The sequence below is a fragment of the Aspergillus sydowii genome (genome assembly GCF_001890705.1).
Source record: "Aspergillus sydowii CBS 593.65 unplaced genomic scaffold ASPSYscaffold_3, whole genome shotgun sequence".
In the NCBI taxonomy this organism is placed as follows: domain Eukaryota; kingdom Fungi; phylum Ascomycota; class Eurotiomycetes; order Eurotiales; family Aspergillaceae; genus Aspergillus; species Aspergillus sydowii.
The window spans coordinates 3,495,263-3,509,871 of NW_024467861.1; the positions used below are offsets into that span (position 1 = coordinate 3,495,263).

At 49.5% G+C, this 14,609-nt stretch overlaps 6 protein-coding genes across 6 annotated transcripts; 3 read left to right on the forward strand and 3 right to left on the reverse strand.

Annotated features, from left to right (window-relative positions):
• Window positions 1–199: 199 nt before the first annotated feature.
• Window positions 200–1,378, reverse strand: ASPSYDRAFT_88183 (uncharacterized protein; the record flags this gene model as incomplete). The annotated part of the gene is made up of 2 exons (XM_040851977.1): window positions 200–915; window positions 991–1,378. The coding sequence occupies 2 exons, from the start codon at window positions 1,376–1,378 to the stop codon at window positions 200–202; spliced, it is 1,104 nt and encodes a 367-aa protein (XP_040705453.1).
• Window positions 1,379–2,109: 731 nt separating this feature from the next.
• ASPSYDRAFT_30128 (60S ribosomal protein uL15) lies at window positions 2,110–2,885 on the reverse strand (the record flags this gene model as incomplete). The annotated part of the gene is made up of 3 exons (XM_040844741.1): window positions 2,110–2,328; window positions 2,493–2,691; window positions 2,854–2,885. The coding sequence occupies 3 exons, from the start codon at window positions 2,883–2,885 to the stop codon at window positions 2,110–2,112; spliced, it is 450 nt and encodes a 149-aa protein (XP_040705454.1).
• Window positions 2,886–3,164: 279 nt separating this feature from the next.
• On the reverse strand, window positions 3,165–6,116 carry chl1 (DNA helicase; the record flags this gene model as incomplete). Its single annotated transcript, XM_040844742.1, has 8 exons — window positions 3,165–3,866; window positions 3,921–4,091; window positions 4,147–4,772; window positions 4,871–5,504; window positions 5,561–5,727; window positions 5,781–5,871; window positions 5,928–5,932; window positions 5,990–6,116. The coding sequence occupies 8 exons, from the start codon at window positions 6,114–6,116 to the stop codon at window positions 3,165–3,167; spliced, it is 2,523 nt and encodes an 840-aa protein (XP_040705455.1).
• Window positions 6,117–7,840: 1,724 nt separating this feature from the next.
• Window positions 7,841–10,083, forward strand: ASPSYDRAFT_88185 (putative chitin synthase activator (Chs3); the record flags this gene model as incomplete). The annotated part of the gene is made up of 4 exons (XM_040851978.1): window positions 7,841–8,575; window positions 8,630–8,749; window positions 8,805–10,022; window positions 10,072–10,083. 4 exons carry the CDS (start codon window positions 7,841–7,843, stop codon window positions 10,081–10,083), a joined length of 2,085 nt encoding a protein of 694 aa, XP_040705456.1.
• A 341-nt stretch (window positions 10,084–10,424) lies between these two features.
• Window positions 10,425–11,546, forward strand: ASPSYDRAFT_43568 (putative TBP interacting domain protein). The gene is made up of 7 exons (XM_040846686.1): window positions 10,425–10,534; window positions 10,604–10,646; window positions 10,724–10,729; window positions 10,782–10,837; window positions 10,891–10,953; window positions 11,016–11,425; window positions 11,481–11,546. Exons 1-7 carry the CDS (start codon window positions 10,492–10,494, stop codon window positions 11,511–11,513), a joined length of 654 nt encoding a protein of 217 aa, XP_040705457.1. The 5' UTR covers window positions 10,425–10,491; the 3' UTR covers window positions 11,514–11,546.
• A 902-nt stretch (window positions 11,547–12,448) lies between these two features.
• On the forward strand, window positions 12,449–14,270 carry ASPSYDRAFT_147587 (putative spindle poison sensitivity protein Scp3; the record flags this gene model as incomplete). Its single annotated transcript, XM_040841731.1, has 3 exons — window positions 12,449–12,650; window positions 12,764–12,885; window positions 12,966–14,270. The coding sequence occupies 3 exons, from the start codon at window positions 12,449–12,451 to the stop codon at window positions 14,268–14,270; spliced, it is 1,629 nt and encodes a 542-aa protein (XP_040705458.1).
• Between the last annotated feature and the right edge of the window lie 339 nt (window positions 14,271–14,609).

Consider the following 14,609-nt stretch of genomic DNA (forward strand, 5'->3'; position numbering starts at 1 on the left):
AAGAGAATTGATATCATGACCTGCTAAACAGATACAATTAGGTGAATTGATTAATTACGGGGCATCTTCAACTGGTCTTCTTGTTCTATTCCTACTCTCGTTCCAGTCATATTCAGTTGGGAATCTCCTGCCAATAATTATATATATATAAATATATATAGGTAATAGCTATGACGTTGGCTTCTCATCTAGTTGGTACCTAGATTTTAGACGACCTCACGGATGCCTCCAACTTATCTTTGCCAGAAGCAATCACATCCCCAATGAATCTAACGGCCTCATCAACCATCTTCGATGTAACCTCGTGCCCCGCGTTCTGGTCAATGATATCCTCAAGGGTAACAGCTCCATCGGCGAACCAGCCATTAGGCCCAACCGCCAGTTTAAGCCAAGTCAAAAACGTTTCTCCTTTACTGTACGGTACCAGCTTGTCTACACCTCCGGATAGATTGAGGATCTTCTTCCCTGCTAAACAGCGCGTTAAAAGTGGCCGCAGTGCTGTTTTCTGGGCCTCCGTCGGTTCTGGGATCGGAGCGCCGCGAATAGGCTCCGCTTCCGGGCCAAGATTTAAATGGGATAGAAGTAAACCGGCAGGGTCCCATTTGCGGACAGTTTCTAAGAGGGTGGTTGGAAAGTCTTCTGATTCTAGGAACTGTGCGCCAGGTGGGGTTGTGCTTGTGTATGACGGGAGTTTGGAGAGGCGAGCTCGATCGGCCATAACGTTTGCGTAGTCAGGGCAGCCAATGATTACAACGCCAGCGGTAATGCGAGGTTCGTGCAGGATACAGCTCCAGGCTGCATGCCCGCCAAGAGAGACGCCCAGGACAAGATTCTCGGTGATTTGACGGTCCGATTTAGGGAAAACAAATGCCGGAAGATAGTCAATCAATAAGGAGGTATCTCGCGCAGTGCCCTCTAATTCGCTTCATTAGTTCTTATCCGTAGATGTATTGTTTAGGTTGAAGCCAAGGACATCAGAGAACAACTCACGGAAGACGGAAAACATATCCTGGGCATGTCGCGGGTTCCCCTGCCTCCAAGCTTCGTTGCAAAGGGGGTCAACCAATCTTGTGCCGTGATTTCTCTGATCAAAGGCCACTGCAATCAACCCTTTGACCGGCTTGCCAGAGCCCGTTTGACCATCTTGGATCCGCTTGTTCCAGTCCTTGATGACGGCGGTAGCAATGGGGACCATGCGTTCTTGAGTCGCAAGTCGCGGGTGTAAAAGCCAGAGACATGCAATCCCTGACGCCTGGGGTGGAAGTTCATCAAGTCCAAACACAGCCGTTTGGATCCCGGCGACGGGGAAATTCTTTCGTGAGATGTTGGTCTCGCGATAGCGGGGTTCGGCTTCTAACGTTTTCAGCGGATCTGTCATTGTCCTTTACTCGGTCCTTGACGCGGTGGATATCCAAATAGACAAAAGAAATTAAATGCTTATGATCAATGGGGAGCGGTTGATGTTGTAGTGGATTGCAACTTACCGGCCATCTTTATAGTTGGAGACTTGGGGTCGCGATAGGGCGGATGCTGGACCGAGCTTTTTGATGTTTCTGCCGAGGATAAATCATCCTCCCGGTCGAGGAATGGATTGGGATACGCAATTACATCAAATGCTATGATACTTTCAGTAGTAGCTGCTTATTTATTGAGAATGTTCAGGTTTCCGCGTCTCCCTGGAAAAAAACAAATAAACTATACCTGAGATAGAAATATCCTGGTTATCCCATTCGACCTGCTATGCATACAGTTAGGCTTCTTTGCGTCGAGCCCGAGTCTACGCTTTTGGTCACAGTTCGCAAAGCCTAAACATGGCGAAGAGACAGTCGCCGCGGGGAAAAGGCATTCCTCCTTATGGTATTTTATTGTTTAAATGTGATCGTTAAGGGCGTCCGGAGGCCAACTATGCTCATCACAAACACAAAGAAGAAAAACTGAACCCTTGTTTTGTAGATACACGGATCCACTAAGTTCGATCCGCGGCTCCCATAGTCGAGGTCTCTTCTGACGCCCGTCTATTTTACGCCGGCCCATTATAAGCGCAGCACCTGCTCCAGCTTTTGCGTTGCGCCTCCAAGACAAAGAAAAACGTTCCCCTTCACCGTTCATCTAAGCAACCAGCTCAATAACGCCACCAGCCTCCTTAATCTTCTGCTCAGCATCACGGCTGACGTAGCGAGCACGCACAACGATAGGGACTTCAGGGAGACGGCCCTTGCCGAGGACCTTGGAGTAGCCGAGAGAAAGGAGATCGATGACGGGGGCAGTGTCGGTCTTCTTGCCGCTCACGTAGGCGTCACGCTGCTCAGCAGGGACCAGGGACCACAGCTATAAAACAAAAACTGTCAGCCCCGAAAAAAAACCCAATTTCATATTCCGTAGGCCTCTGTCTAAGGTTCCATCACTTCGAACGTAGTCCGACATATGCCTCTTCCAGATTGCGACAGGTTTTTCTAATATCTTCAATCCGCATGTGGAAATTCGTAACGTACCTTGTCGAGGTTGATTGTCGGCTTCCAGAACTGCTGCTGGGTCTTGTGGAAGTACCTCATACCGACCTTACCGAAGTAACCGGGGTGGTACTTGTCGAGGTTGGTGCGGTGGTGGTGTTGACCACCGGCCATACCACGACCACCGGGATGCTTACGGTGCTTTCCGATACGACCGTAACCGGCGGAAACATGACCGCGGCTAGAAAAAAAACGATATGTGTCAGTCTCTTATCCATTCCGCTTCATAGTGCTGGTGATTTCGGCCGTGGCTGGTCGCCAATTCTCCTAGATTCCTTCCGCAGGGCACATTTCGTCGGACCAATTCGAGTGGGAGAAAGGGAATAGAGAGTTTGCGACGCACCTCTTTCTTGTCTTAGTGAGACGGGTAGGCATCTTGTCGAGGTTGCTGTGTTCGACAAGTGTTGGCGATGGGGATGCGATCGGAGTCTTCTGGCTCGGAGGTTGAATTCAAGGCTGGTTAGAGTGTGCGCTAACCCGCTTGTTTGCCCTAAAAAAGGGTGAGCCCTAGAATATCTTGGCACAACAAAACCACGTGACTAATCCCATCCGCCCGCCGATGAATTTAGGTTTAAATAAAGAGGCCGTCTGGGGAATTTCCTGAATGCAGCGATAATGGTGAATTAATTATATCATAATGTTCTCTTTACTTCCTCAAGTTTTGTTGTGGAAAAATTGAGCAAGGGCTCCCAAGGTTGCCCTCGCTGGCAAATTAGCGGAGTCTTTTTTCAAACTTTGTTGAATCCAGCCAGGTAGTTTGGACTGTATGTTTGATCTCCCATATCGCTTATCAATAAGGACGATGGCGGCATAATCATTGCGGTGTCTGATGGCGCGGCCAACGCATTGGTTCACGGCCCGCATACAAGCATTCTCATAGAAATCCCTACCAGCGGCTTTGGCGGATGACCGCCGACTTTCTTCAGAGTCAGATGACAGATTCTGGTGAGCTTTTTGTTCAATATATTTGATTTTAGCTTGCCAAACTGGGCTGCGTATATTAGGAAATGGAAGGCCGACGATTAACACGCCTCTTCCTAGTTTGTCTGAGAAATTGATACCCTCAGACAACTTCCCGCCAACTACGGACAGGAGTAACGCCCCCTTGCCATTTTCAATGGTGTTAGCGTAGTGAAGAAGAAGGTCGTCTGTTGTGGTTTCCATCTCTCGTGATTCGTATATAATCGGCTTTTCTTTGTTGATAAGCTGGTAGAATGATTGACCTCTCTGATCTGGGATTGGTTTTTTCCATATGTTTAAAACCTGGCTTAGATAGTCGTAGCTGGGAAAGAACGCAACAACGCCGTCAGGAATAGCATGGCAGATTCTAGCGATTGTTAAACCGAGGTCAAATATCTAGCGCAACAATTAGGGTTCAGGTATGCTTATGAGAAGGCTTGGAGAGCATACCATTTTCTCAGAATCACGACTGTCATAGGTAAAATCAAATTCGGAGCCCTGAACACCCAGGGCGAGATTATGCGCGGTCAAATTTCCCGACGGGATGACATGGCCATAGCTGAACGTATCCAGGCGGTCATTCGGAACGTAGGAGAAGAGATGACTCAGGTAGTCAGACATCTGCAGGGTAAATTAGAGAAATGCCGTTACACAACAAGAAATTCAAAGCTCTTACAGGAGACATTGTCCCTCCAGCTAGTATGACCGCCCTGGCATTCTCAACAATTTCACGAAAGTGATTAGTCGGATCAAGAAGCATGTAATCTAGCTGGATATCCCCTTGGACCTTGGTATAAAATAATCGACCCTCGGCAGAGACATTCATTAGCGGTAGTAGGAAGCTTTGTATGTGAAAAAGAACAGGAACTGTAGTTTTGTTCTTTGTTCGTTGGTCTGCTTTATTTTGTGCGAAGTCGACGTAACCGTCAACTTTCCTCGCCAGCTTGCTCTCCTGTAAATACCGCGATAGTTTATACGGGTTAATTTGATCAACGCCCTTCCCTGACATCAAATCGGATGGGAGAACAGAGCCTTCGCTGAGCTGTTTGTTGTTTAAAATGGACTGGAGGTGGTCCGCAATGGAGCTGATCAAGCGGATCACCTGAGCGACATAACTGCGGTTCTTCCCTTTTAGGCGAGTCTTGAATTTTCGAGCATATGTGGTTAATTGGAAGATCGATGTTTGTAGTTGAGAAAGCGTAATGGTTACCGAGTGGATGTTGGATATTGCGTCCATAAGATTATGGGCCTCATCGATGACAATAATATGGCCCTTGACTGATATATTAAGGGCCTCCCGAGCTGATCGTTGTAGGAGTAGAGGATACGGAAGGGTTATAATCTGCCTTGAAATTTAGCCCCAGCTATCAAATGGAACTGAAAAAGCAAGCCCACCTCACTCTGGCTGACAACTGGGCGAGATGCGTAGTAGGGGCATATATTCATTTTCTTGCCAAGTTTGCCCAAATCCTCAATGTCTTTCACGGTTGATAGCGCGTGGTCCCGAAAGGACAGTGTTTTCATTTCATCTTCCTTCGGCGGCAGAAATGAACATCGCTGTTGTTCTGTTGTGTTAGGTTGCTGTAATTCCAAGCAACGCTCATTGATTGCCGTTGGATCTCCCAAAGAAGCCACCTTTGGGTTGATACAAAGGTTTTTCCGGGATCCAAGTGAGAGGTGCTTGATGCGCTCTTCTAGCTCTTCTTCAGTAAAAGCCTGTTGTAAATCTTCAGGCACACTCGATGGTAATGCAACACGCCTTAACTCGTTCGCAAATTGCATAAGTTGCGAATGCGTTCTCGAGCAGTAGAAGATCTTAATGTCATCTGTCTCGTTGCCTTCTTCAGATTGGACTTTCGACCCATGCCCTTTAAGGCGTTCCAATAGCTCAAGTGTGCTGGAAGAGAGTCCGTTGAAGGCAGTAGACTCCTTCAGCGAGGAGCTGGGGAAGTCAGTATCGCTATCGTAGTCATCGAGCGCGAACTGATTGTCGTCATCAATACAATCACCATTTGGCAACACATTCCCGGTTTTCTAGATCATAAATCAACTTAATTTCTATTTGCTGCCTCGATAAACAACAACCATACCTGTCGCTTTCTAGGCCCATCTGGGTTACCAAGGGCAGTTCTCTGTTGCTCTTCTTCTTGTCTAACCTTGGCTAGTCGCCGCTCGAATTCTTTCCGTTTTTCGGCAATAGCACGGCTTGTTTCGCGCTTTGCGAATTCTACCATCCATTCGGGCTCATCGTCATCACCTAGAGATTCCGATCAGCAGCGTGCTAGGCGACGCAAGTAGAGTATTGATTACATGTAACGCCCTGTACAGTTTGAAGGAACGATTTGCGCTTGTGGTCGCGAAGCCACGTCAAGGAGCCACATATCAGACTCAGAGATTTCCCCTGACGAGTTAGAAGCAGGGCAAACACATGAGGTACATTTGGCGACGACTACTTACAGTCCCTGATGGAGCGTGTCAGTCACTTCTATGAGATGTCAAATTTGGAACTGTGAACTCACCAGTGGGAGACTCAAAGATAGCGACTTTACCTTCCTCAAGACATGTATACAGAGATTGCATGAATTGGAGTTGAATATCGTATGGCGAATATGGGTGATGGAACTTCTCGGCTGCTGAAAGCTCCATGCTCAGGATTTTGTTGTTGTTCACGTCTGCTATACAGAGTAGTTGAAGACTATTTTTCAGATCAGGCTAACTGATATGCTAGCAACGGCTGTGGCAGGGAGAGAAAACGTAAAAGACAAAAGAAAACAAAACCACGCATCTATATACATATACTTGGAAGGGGAAAAAAACCAAAACCAAAAACAAGATCCAAACATTAATTATTAATTAATATTACAACAGATTCTTTGTTGGAAAGATCCAGATGTATAAAGTGACTTCCAACAAGGAGCACTAACCTTGAAAGCTGTGAAAATGGTCAGAAGCCCAAGTCACCAAGAGTCCAAGGCATTCGTCAACTTGATAATTCAGATCTCAGAAGTCAAAACTTATCCACCCAGTCAAGACTGAATTTATTCATGAATCAGGAGCTGACGCTAGATAGACAGAAGGCTTGGGGGTCCCCGGCACTGAGCTACGTCGGAGAATGGCCAAGACAGGCTCCGTGGGTTTTCTGGAAGAAATGCAACACGACCGACCAGCCACGCTTCACGCTGCGGCGAAACCTGATAAAAATAGCTTCTCTGAACGGCTGAAGTCTGAGGAGTAAGAATAAGCGGACACGAGTGGTTGCGAGTTCACTTGTTCAGAGTTGTGACTTGTGGGCACTGAAGAGAGTCCAAGCGGCGCAGGGTCAGGTTTCTATTAATAAGACGACGCTCTCCTTTTCCCCCCCAAGTGGACCGACGGTGACAGTAAGACACTACTAGTACTCCGTACGTACGGACTACGGAGTATTAAGTGAGCCTGATCCAGTGCACTAACGGAGTATCTCAGCAGTCTACCCACTGCCCAGCTCTTGTTTGTTAGTTGATGCCGAGCCCAGCGGAAGTATTATTAGGGAGAAAACCCAGCGACCCCCCGTCTGCTTGATGTTGATGATTATCACAATAACTCGGCATTGCCTATTAATAAATGCCTGTATTGCTGTCCCAGTCTTTTATTGACTTGTTAAACTGTTAATTTATTATTGAATATTGATATTTGCTCTGGGCTCCCCAACACTAGCCCGTTCCGCTGCTCCATCACGGTCAGCCAGTCGTCCAGTTCGGGTGTTTGTTCAGCGGGGTCTCTCCCGAGAGACGTTGGCTCCTTTCCCCTCCATACTGGATACTCTGCAAATCCCTTCCCGTTGCTGGCAAACTCCAGATAGCTTTCCCTTTTCTGTCTTTTTCTCTTGAGCCTTACGAGATCCGCTTCTCCAAGCCGTCCACGGTCTTTTTTTCCCGCCTCATCCCTTCCTTTCTGTTCGGGAATGCGATGAACCCGCCAATTCCAAGACCCTAAACAATAGCTCTCGTCTGACTCCGGCAGCCCAGCAACACTATTGGCAGGGGTGGAATCTGCGGGCGCGAAAAAAGGAGAAGAAAAGCAAAGAAAGCGCCATAGTCCCGACGCGGCTTATTCTCGCGAACAATGAATCGACCACCACAAGGCCACGGCCAGGGAGGCCTCTCTGCGACCTGGTATCCGGGAGGCAGTGATGATTGGTACATGCCAGCCACGAACCCCGAGGTCATATCTCCTTCTCCCCAAAGGTGCGACCGCGTTCTCCTTGATTCCCAAGTCCTGCCCCTCAGCAGCGCAAACACACCGCACAACCACACATGTTAAATCCCACTAGCGCTCCTTTTGGGATGTATTGCTGATTGGAAAAAAAAATTAATTTATCGACTAGCAGAGTCATGCCAGAAGTCCCGGAGAATATGCAGGACAATATCGCCCAGTTAGAGCACCAGGCCCGCAGCCCCCAGGGACGCATGCAGTACGGGCAAGCCCAGTATGAGCGTTCGCGTTTCCCAGAGCGGTCCTCCTCCGCCGCCGTTGTCCAGGGTCAGCCTCTTCACTCCGGCTACGAGGCGACTCACTACGAGCAGTCCGCGGCTGTATATGACGCGATGGATTCGCCAAACTTCTCACCATTTCCAGTTTTACGGAACCCTCCGCCAAATGTGCCTCCCACCGATGAACAACGAGAAGCGAACTTGGAAAAGGCTCGAGTACCCGTGCTGTCCTCAAATGATCCAGAAATGCAACTGGCTTGGGCCCAAGATGTGCTCGCCCACGTCGAGGTCGCAGTACAGAACGAGGCTCGCTTATCCGTGATCCAGCCTCCACGCCCCCAGACCCCCTCGGTTGAGCGTCAGCTGCGGAATGACGCATTGAACATAGTCAACTTTTTGGCTGAGCAATACCATCCGAAAGCAGAGTTTATTAAGGGTATGTGGTTGGAATTCGGCAAGTTCGGATTCCGCGTGGATAAGAAGGAGGCCTTTCGCTGCTATTCCAGAGCTGCGGAAAAGGGATATGCAAGAGCGGAATATCGCATCGGAATGCAGTTTGAAAGCTCTGGGGAGCCCGAAAAGGCCATTAGACACTACGAAAAAGGTGTCGCTTTCGCCGATTCCGCGTCTTACTATGTACATCCACCCACTACCCCAGAATTTTGACACATGCTAATACATCCGTTCTAGCGCTTGGGTATGATGATACTGCTTGGCCAGCATGGCCAACGTCAGGATTACCGAATCGGCCTCGAATACATCAACCTCGCTGCACAGTCGTGCGATGAGAATGCCCCTCAAGGTGCCTATGTACGTTGTCATTACCCCATATCTACATCCCTTGAACTAACGACTCTTGATCCAGGTATACGGCATGCTTTTAGCGCGTGAACTGCCACAGGTAAATGTACCAGAGACCTATCTGCCTCTCGATCTCAACGCCGCCCGCGTAAACATAGAAAAGGCTGCATATCATGGGTTCGCCAAGGCGCAAGTTAAAATGGGAGCCGCATATGAATTGGGCCAGCTTGGCTGCGATTTCAACCCCGCATTGTCCTTACACTACAACGCGCTTGCTGCGCGCCAGGGCGAACCCGAAGCTGAAATGGCTATCAGTAAATGGTTCCTCTGTGGCCACGAAGGCGTTTTCGAAAAAAATGACGAATTGGCATTCTCGTACGCTCAACGGGCAGCTCAGAGCGGCCTTCCAACCGCAGAGTTCGCGCTTGGTTACTTCTACGAAGTTGGAATATTTGTTCCAGTAGATATAAAAGAAGCCAAGAGCTGGTATGCTAAAGCTGCAGCTAGCGGAAATAAAGATGCCACGGGCCGGATCGATAGCATCTCGCGCTCGAAGACTCTGTCACGCCGGGACCATGAAAATGTTGCGATTGCTCGAATCAAGTCCACACGTTATGGGAATCATCAGCGAGGAGCGTCAAACGCAAATGCAATGCAGCCAGTTTCGGAGAATCTGGAGATGCCCGATCCGTCGAGAATGAGCCTTAACGATTCAAACCCAACACCCGCAGCGCCCTATCCCGACCGCGCGGGGGCTCAGGGCCGTCCCGGTTATCCACCTGATAACCGGCCTAGTTCTGCATTCGGAATTAATCCAAACATTCGGCCTAACGTTGCTCAGTACAATCGTGCTGCTTCATATGGACCGGGCCCAATGGGTTACCGACCTCCAGGCTCTGCAACACCACCAACTGGCCAAGCGTACCCTGCGTCGGCAGCGCCTAAACTGGACATTGGCTATTCGGCGCCTATGGATCCCCCGAGGCAGGATATGCGGAGACGTCCGCAACGCCTGGACAATGTACCAGACCGGAAGCCCGCGAGAACACCTGTTCCCGGCCATCCTGGTGCGATGCCTTCTCCGCGGCCTTCCCCCTCTTCTGCAAACTTTCCCCCGCGCGCCGAGTCAATGCAATCACCCTCGGGGACACCGAAACCCGGGCCCACACCTTCATCGGCCCCTGCAGGCCAGAAGCCCTCAAAACAAGGAGCCCAACCCGGCAAAGGCCCGAAGACTTTCGAGGAGATGGGCGTTCCCCAAGCACCGAAAGAAAACGATTGCGTAAGTTATCGCCTTCTACGCTCGTCAATTTCTACTAACTCCGTTGTAGATTGTCATGTGATACCCGAAAGTTATCTGCATTTACATTCATACTGATTCATTTCTTGTAAAAATTGGGAATTAATGGACCTGGCCGCATCGTCTCTCGTAATACAGTTATCATCAATGGATGCCTTTTCTGACAGGGGTGAAGAGAATACCTATAGCACGCCTTTTTTATCTGCAGTTTTCGGTTTTCAGCCTCTTATTCCACTTTTGATTGCACCAATTTTACATAGATCCAGTATATTCTTTTTGAACAGCCTAAGCCCCAATGGCTCTTCTTCACGTGATGAGTCTTAAGTGAACTCTTCTCAGTAGGTACCGGACCCCTCCTATTCGATTTGCCTCGTCTTATTCAAGCCATTCCTTGTACTCCCATCCCAAAATCCTTTAGTCTGGTTCTTCGCTGAACGCCCTGTCATCTATAATGGCACAGATGAAAGGAAGATCTGATAAATCAACAAAAGATGGTGAGGCTTTCCTGGATCTGATAGTTATACAGTAGATGGCTTGTGAGAAGGCTGATGATATCCATTGAGCTGCCTCCGAGGGGTCCGCATTGATTCTTGACTATCTCCGTAAGTATTCAATTCCATCCCTAGGATTGAAGCCCACTATGGGCTACAAGGAAGCTAACCGGGCCTCAACACCGCAGGAAAGCAGAAGTATGATTCACCATGACTTCGTGTTCGTAACTAACGAATCATTGATGGATAGTCGTCCTTACTCGGCTATCGATATCTCGACCAATCTGCATAATAAGGTCACCAAAAGCATGTTCTCCCTGGGCTCTTATGGAGTGCATATTGACGTAGACAAACCACAGCTTATGCGGTGAAAGCTTTACGAGGACTACACCAAAAAGAGGAAATTGAGTGTCGAGTAGCTGGTGAGTTTATTTCCCATGACTTCACCAGTGATGAATGGAAAATGACACCGCCTGTCAATTAGGAAAACAAATGGTTTATCATGCGTTGCAAGAAGAGCTGAACCAGGATGGGCCTGACATTGTAGCTGTTATGGATGAGGAGATTCAAAGTCTCCAAGAGCAACTTCCCAGTCTCAAGGAGAAGGACAAAAAGATGCAAGACGAATTGAATTCCATCAACACAATATCTTTGCCGTCCGAGCTCCGCGCCGAGATCGAGAAACTCGAGAAAGAGAAGGGCTCACTCGTTGCTCAGTTGGCTAAGTCTCATTGTGATGGATCGATCCAGGTGTCTCCTCTGGAGAAGGTAAATGTGAGGAGGGACTGGAAACATTGGCAGAACCAAGCAAGACTCCGGGCTCAGATATGTCGTGATATATGGCGCAAATGCTCCGAAACACTGCCCGAGAATATGACTGGGGAGCAGCTTTGGGTATGGTGCTCTTGTCTTCGGTTGAGGCGTTTCCTATGCTAACAGCTGTGAACAGGAAGGCTTAGGTCTTGAAGGGACTCCGATGTAATCACAAACCGGGCGGAGCCGAGTTTGATGCCTGCTTTCCTTAGGAAAATGCGCTTGTGATATATTAACAACCAGTTTGTTCAGATCGCAGATCACTAAGAGACGTGCAATCGAAGTAACAAAGTCATTAATGCTAAGCTGTGACTCCTTAGAAACAGATGCGTGACCGTGTGTCCGTNGCACAAAATAGGGTGTGGGGAACTGGTTGCACTGGCAAGGACAGATATCTAACCGTGCGATCGGCGGGTCTCCCCGCCAAGTTTGAGCATGGCCTTGTGATTTGACGGCTGCAGGGGTTTGAGGCGCTGTCGGATACCTGACGCAGTGACGACAGTCTGGACCCAACAGAGACAGCAACAAAACAAGTACCTGCGCTTCGCTCGGGACAAGGATTGAAGTTAAGGCGCATGATATCGCCAGATGGACAAATGGGTGGCGTCATGTTGGGCAAAATGTACTGGGCATCTCTTGGTGGGTGTCATCCCCGACGTTCATCTGATGATTCTCATTTTGGATATAACCCAGCTTGACCTCGACCTCGCATAGCTAAGACGCTCCTACTGTGTAAATAACTTCCGGGGTCCTCCTGATCGCATGACTACAGGGTGCTCTATTGTGACGGCTCCGGTTTCAGGCTTTAGTTTATTTCTGTGGCTGCGGCAGTTTGAAGGCAGCGGCATGTCTGAGTAAATGTCAGGCAAGACGGCAGTGGAAATGTGTGTCGCCCAACAGCAGTGAATGGATTCATTGACGTGCTTACCAGATCGTCTCTATTATTGTTATATTCTGGTGGGTTGATAACAGAGTTGAATACTCAACCTCACCTTCAGACGCACACCGCCAACGGCCCCCCCCACTTGCAGGTTGCCTCCGTCCGATAAACCCCTCCAGATTTTGTTCCAACGGCCGAATCTCCCGTGTGCTTTCGCCTTGAGGATGCAGATGTCGGCTTCTCGCAATCCTCCGTCGCAACCCTCCTCTGGCAACCCTTCTCGCTCGCAGAATCGGCTCTCGAGTGACATGAAAGGTCGCGCCCCCCTCCCGGTTCCGTCCGGGCCACAGCATCTCCAGCAGAACGGCCATTCTCGCAATCCCTCGGGCTACGACATGGCTGCCCGCAGTCCACCAAATCAAAGCAGTTAGTCCCCTGTTCTTTGCTTGTTCATGACACAGAGTCTTACAACTCATTACGTCCTTATCACCTCCATCCCCCGCTTTTTCCCGTGACAAGAGCTGATCTGACTGTGATAGACACGAAACATGTGCCCTGCAAATTCTTCCGTCAAGGAGCCTGCCAGGCTGGACCTGCATGTCCATTCCTTCACTCTACTGATGCTGCGATCGAATATGCGCCCTGCAAATACTTCACAAAGGTACTTGGACCCGCCTTCGCCACGGGGCTCCCTCCTTGCTCTATGTTGGAGTGCTGACCGTTTCGTTTTTGCGAGGATAGGGCAACTGCAAGTTCGGAGCAAAATGTGCACTTGCACATATCCTGCCTGACGGGAGACGAGTGAATAGGCCAGGCGCCGGGGGTGTTGGAATGGGCAGCAGCCACCTCAACCTCGGAGGCCGGGTCAATCCTCAGGCGTATGTTAACCAAGACTCGGCGCTGACCAATTCTGTGCTCTCGCAACAACGAATGAATGGGAACGATCCGCGATACATTTCTCAGCTTCCTTCACAAGAAGAATTTGCCGCAATCCATCCCCAACAGCAACCGCAGTACGATGCCATCCCTTCGATCGACACCGGACTGGCGTCCGATGCCGGCTCTCCAGCTGAGGAGCTGCGGTTTCCCATGTCTCCGAATCACAACCAATATCTGAGCGCCCTTGATGCCCCGCTCCCAGCGTCGTTTGACAGTCAGGGGATTTCTCATGCTGCTCGCTATGGACCCGTTGCTGCCTCCATGCCGTCGAGATTTGGGATTGAACTGTCTCCGCCCGCACAGAGAGCGAACCCGCCTCGGAATCTCCGCGATGCATCTTACGGTGCCGACGTGAAGAAACCATCCTCTTCTTTTATTGGGTCATCGCCGCCTGGTATGCTTGAAGATGGACTTGGATCGCGATTTCTACACTCTCAACGACCGGTGAAGCCACGAATGCTTTCCGCTAGCGTCCCTCGACCCAACGCTCTGGATGACTGGGAAGATAGCAATTTCTCAATGGAAGAGGATTATTTGCCGATGAATCTTCACGACGACGTCCTCACTCCCCAGGAAAAACTCCGCCGTCTCTCCCGCACAGATAATGAACTAAGTTCCAGCCATCGCGATTTCAGCGGCCTGGGCATGAGCGGCACCAGTTTCTCAAAAGTTAATTCGCCCCTTGCATCCAGTCCATCTCGGTTTGGTGCATTATTCGCCAAACAGCGCCAGCAGAAGAAGGAGGAAGAGGCTCACGGATCTCTGACACACCTTGGATCTCCTCTACGAGAGTCTTCGTTGAACTTTGGGAGCCCTAGCCTGGGGCCAATTGGCAGCCCACCACGAAATTCCTCTGCCTCGATGATATCCCAGCAACTTAGTGGTTTATCCCTTCATCCGACCTCAGCACGTCATACTCCATCAGCTCCTCCCAATAGCCGTCTAGATCGCACCGTGTCGTCACCGGTGAGTACTAGTAAAATTGAAGAGGAGCAGGAACAGGGAGAGGGTGATCTCGTCTTCTCAATGGAAGAAGAGGAAAACAGTAAGCGGAACGGCCACGAGGAGACCACGCCGACAGGGAAGACGTCTAGCTTGCAGGCATGATCAACGCAGACTGTCCTCGTTTCTGAACAAAAATTGAAGTCTCAACACGAATACACGAATAAAAGAAGAACAGCCATGAGTCGGTACCAACTTTTGGCGTTAGTCATAATACTCATTCTCAATAAAAGAACCCTCGTCCGCCTTACTCGCAATCGGAGGACAGGCTTTGCATAGAACGGTTTAAGCGATTTTTGGGAGTTCAGAACTCGATACGACTGGTTCTCCATCACCACACAACCTTCATTCTTCCATCGTCATCATGGCCTTGCATTTCATCGCCGATTAGACAAATCTTGGTGTTTTTGGGGGAGAGGCGTTACAGATGGATGAAGAGAGATG

Coding starts and splice junctions, on each gene's coding strand:
- ASPSYDRAFT_43568 (XM_040846686.1), top strand. CDS start 10,492: ATGGCACAGATGAAAGGAAGATCTGATAAATCAACAAAAGATG. Junction 10,535..10,603: donor TGATAAATCAACAAAAGATG/GTGAGGCTTTCC, acceptor ATATCCATTGAG/CTGCCTCCGAGGGGTCCGCA. Junction 10,838..10,890: donor GCATAATAAGGTCACCAAAA/GCATGTTCTCCC, acceptor GACAAACCACAG/CTTATGCGGTGAAAGCTTTA.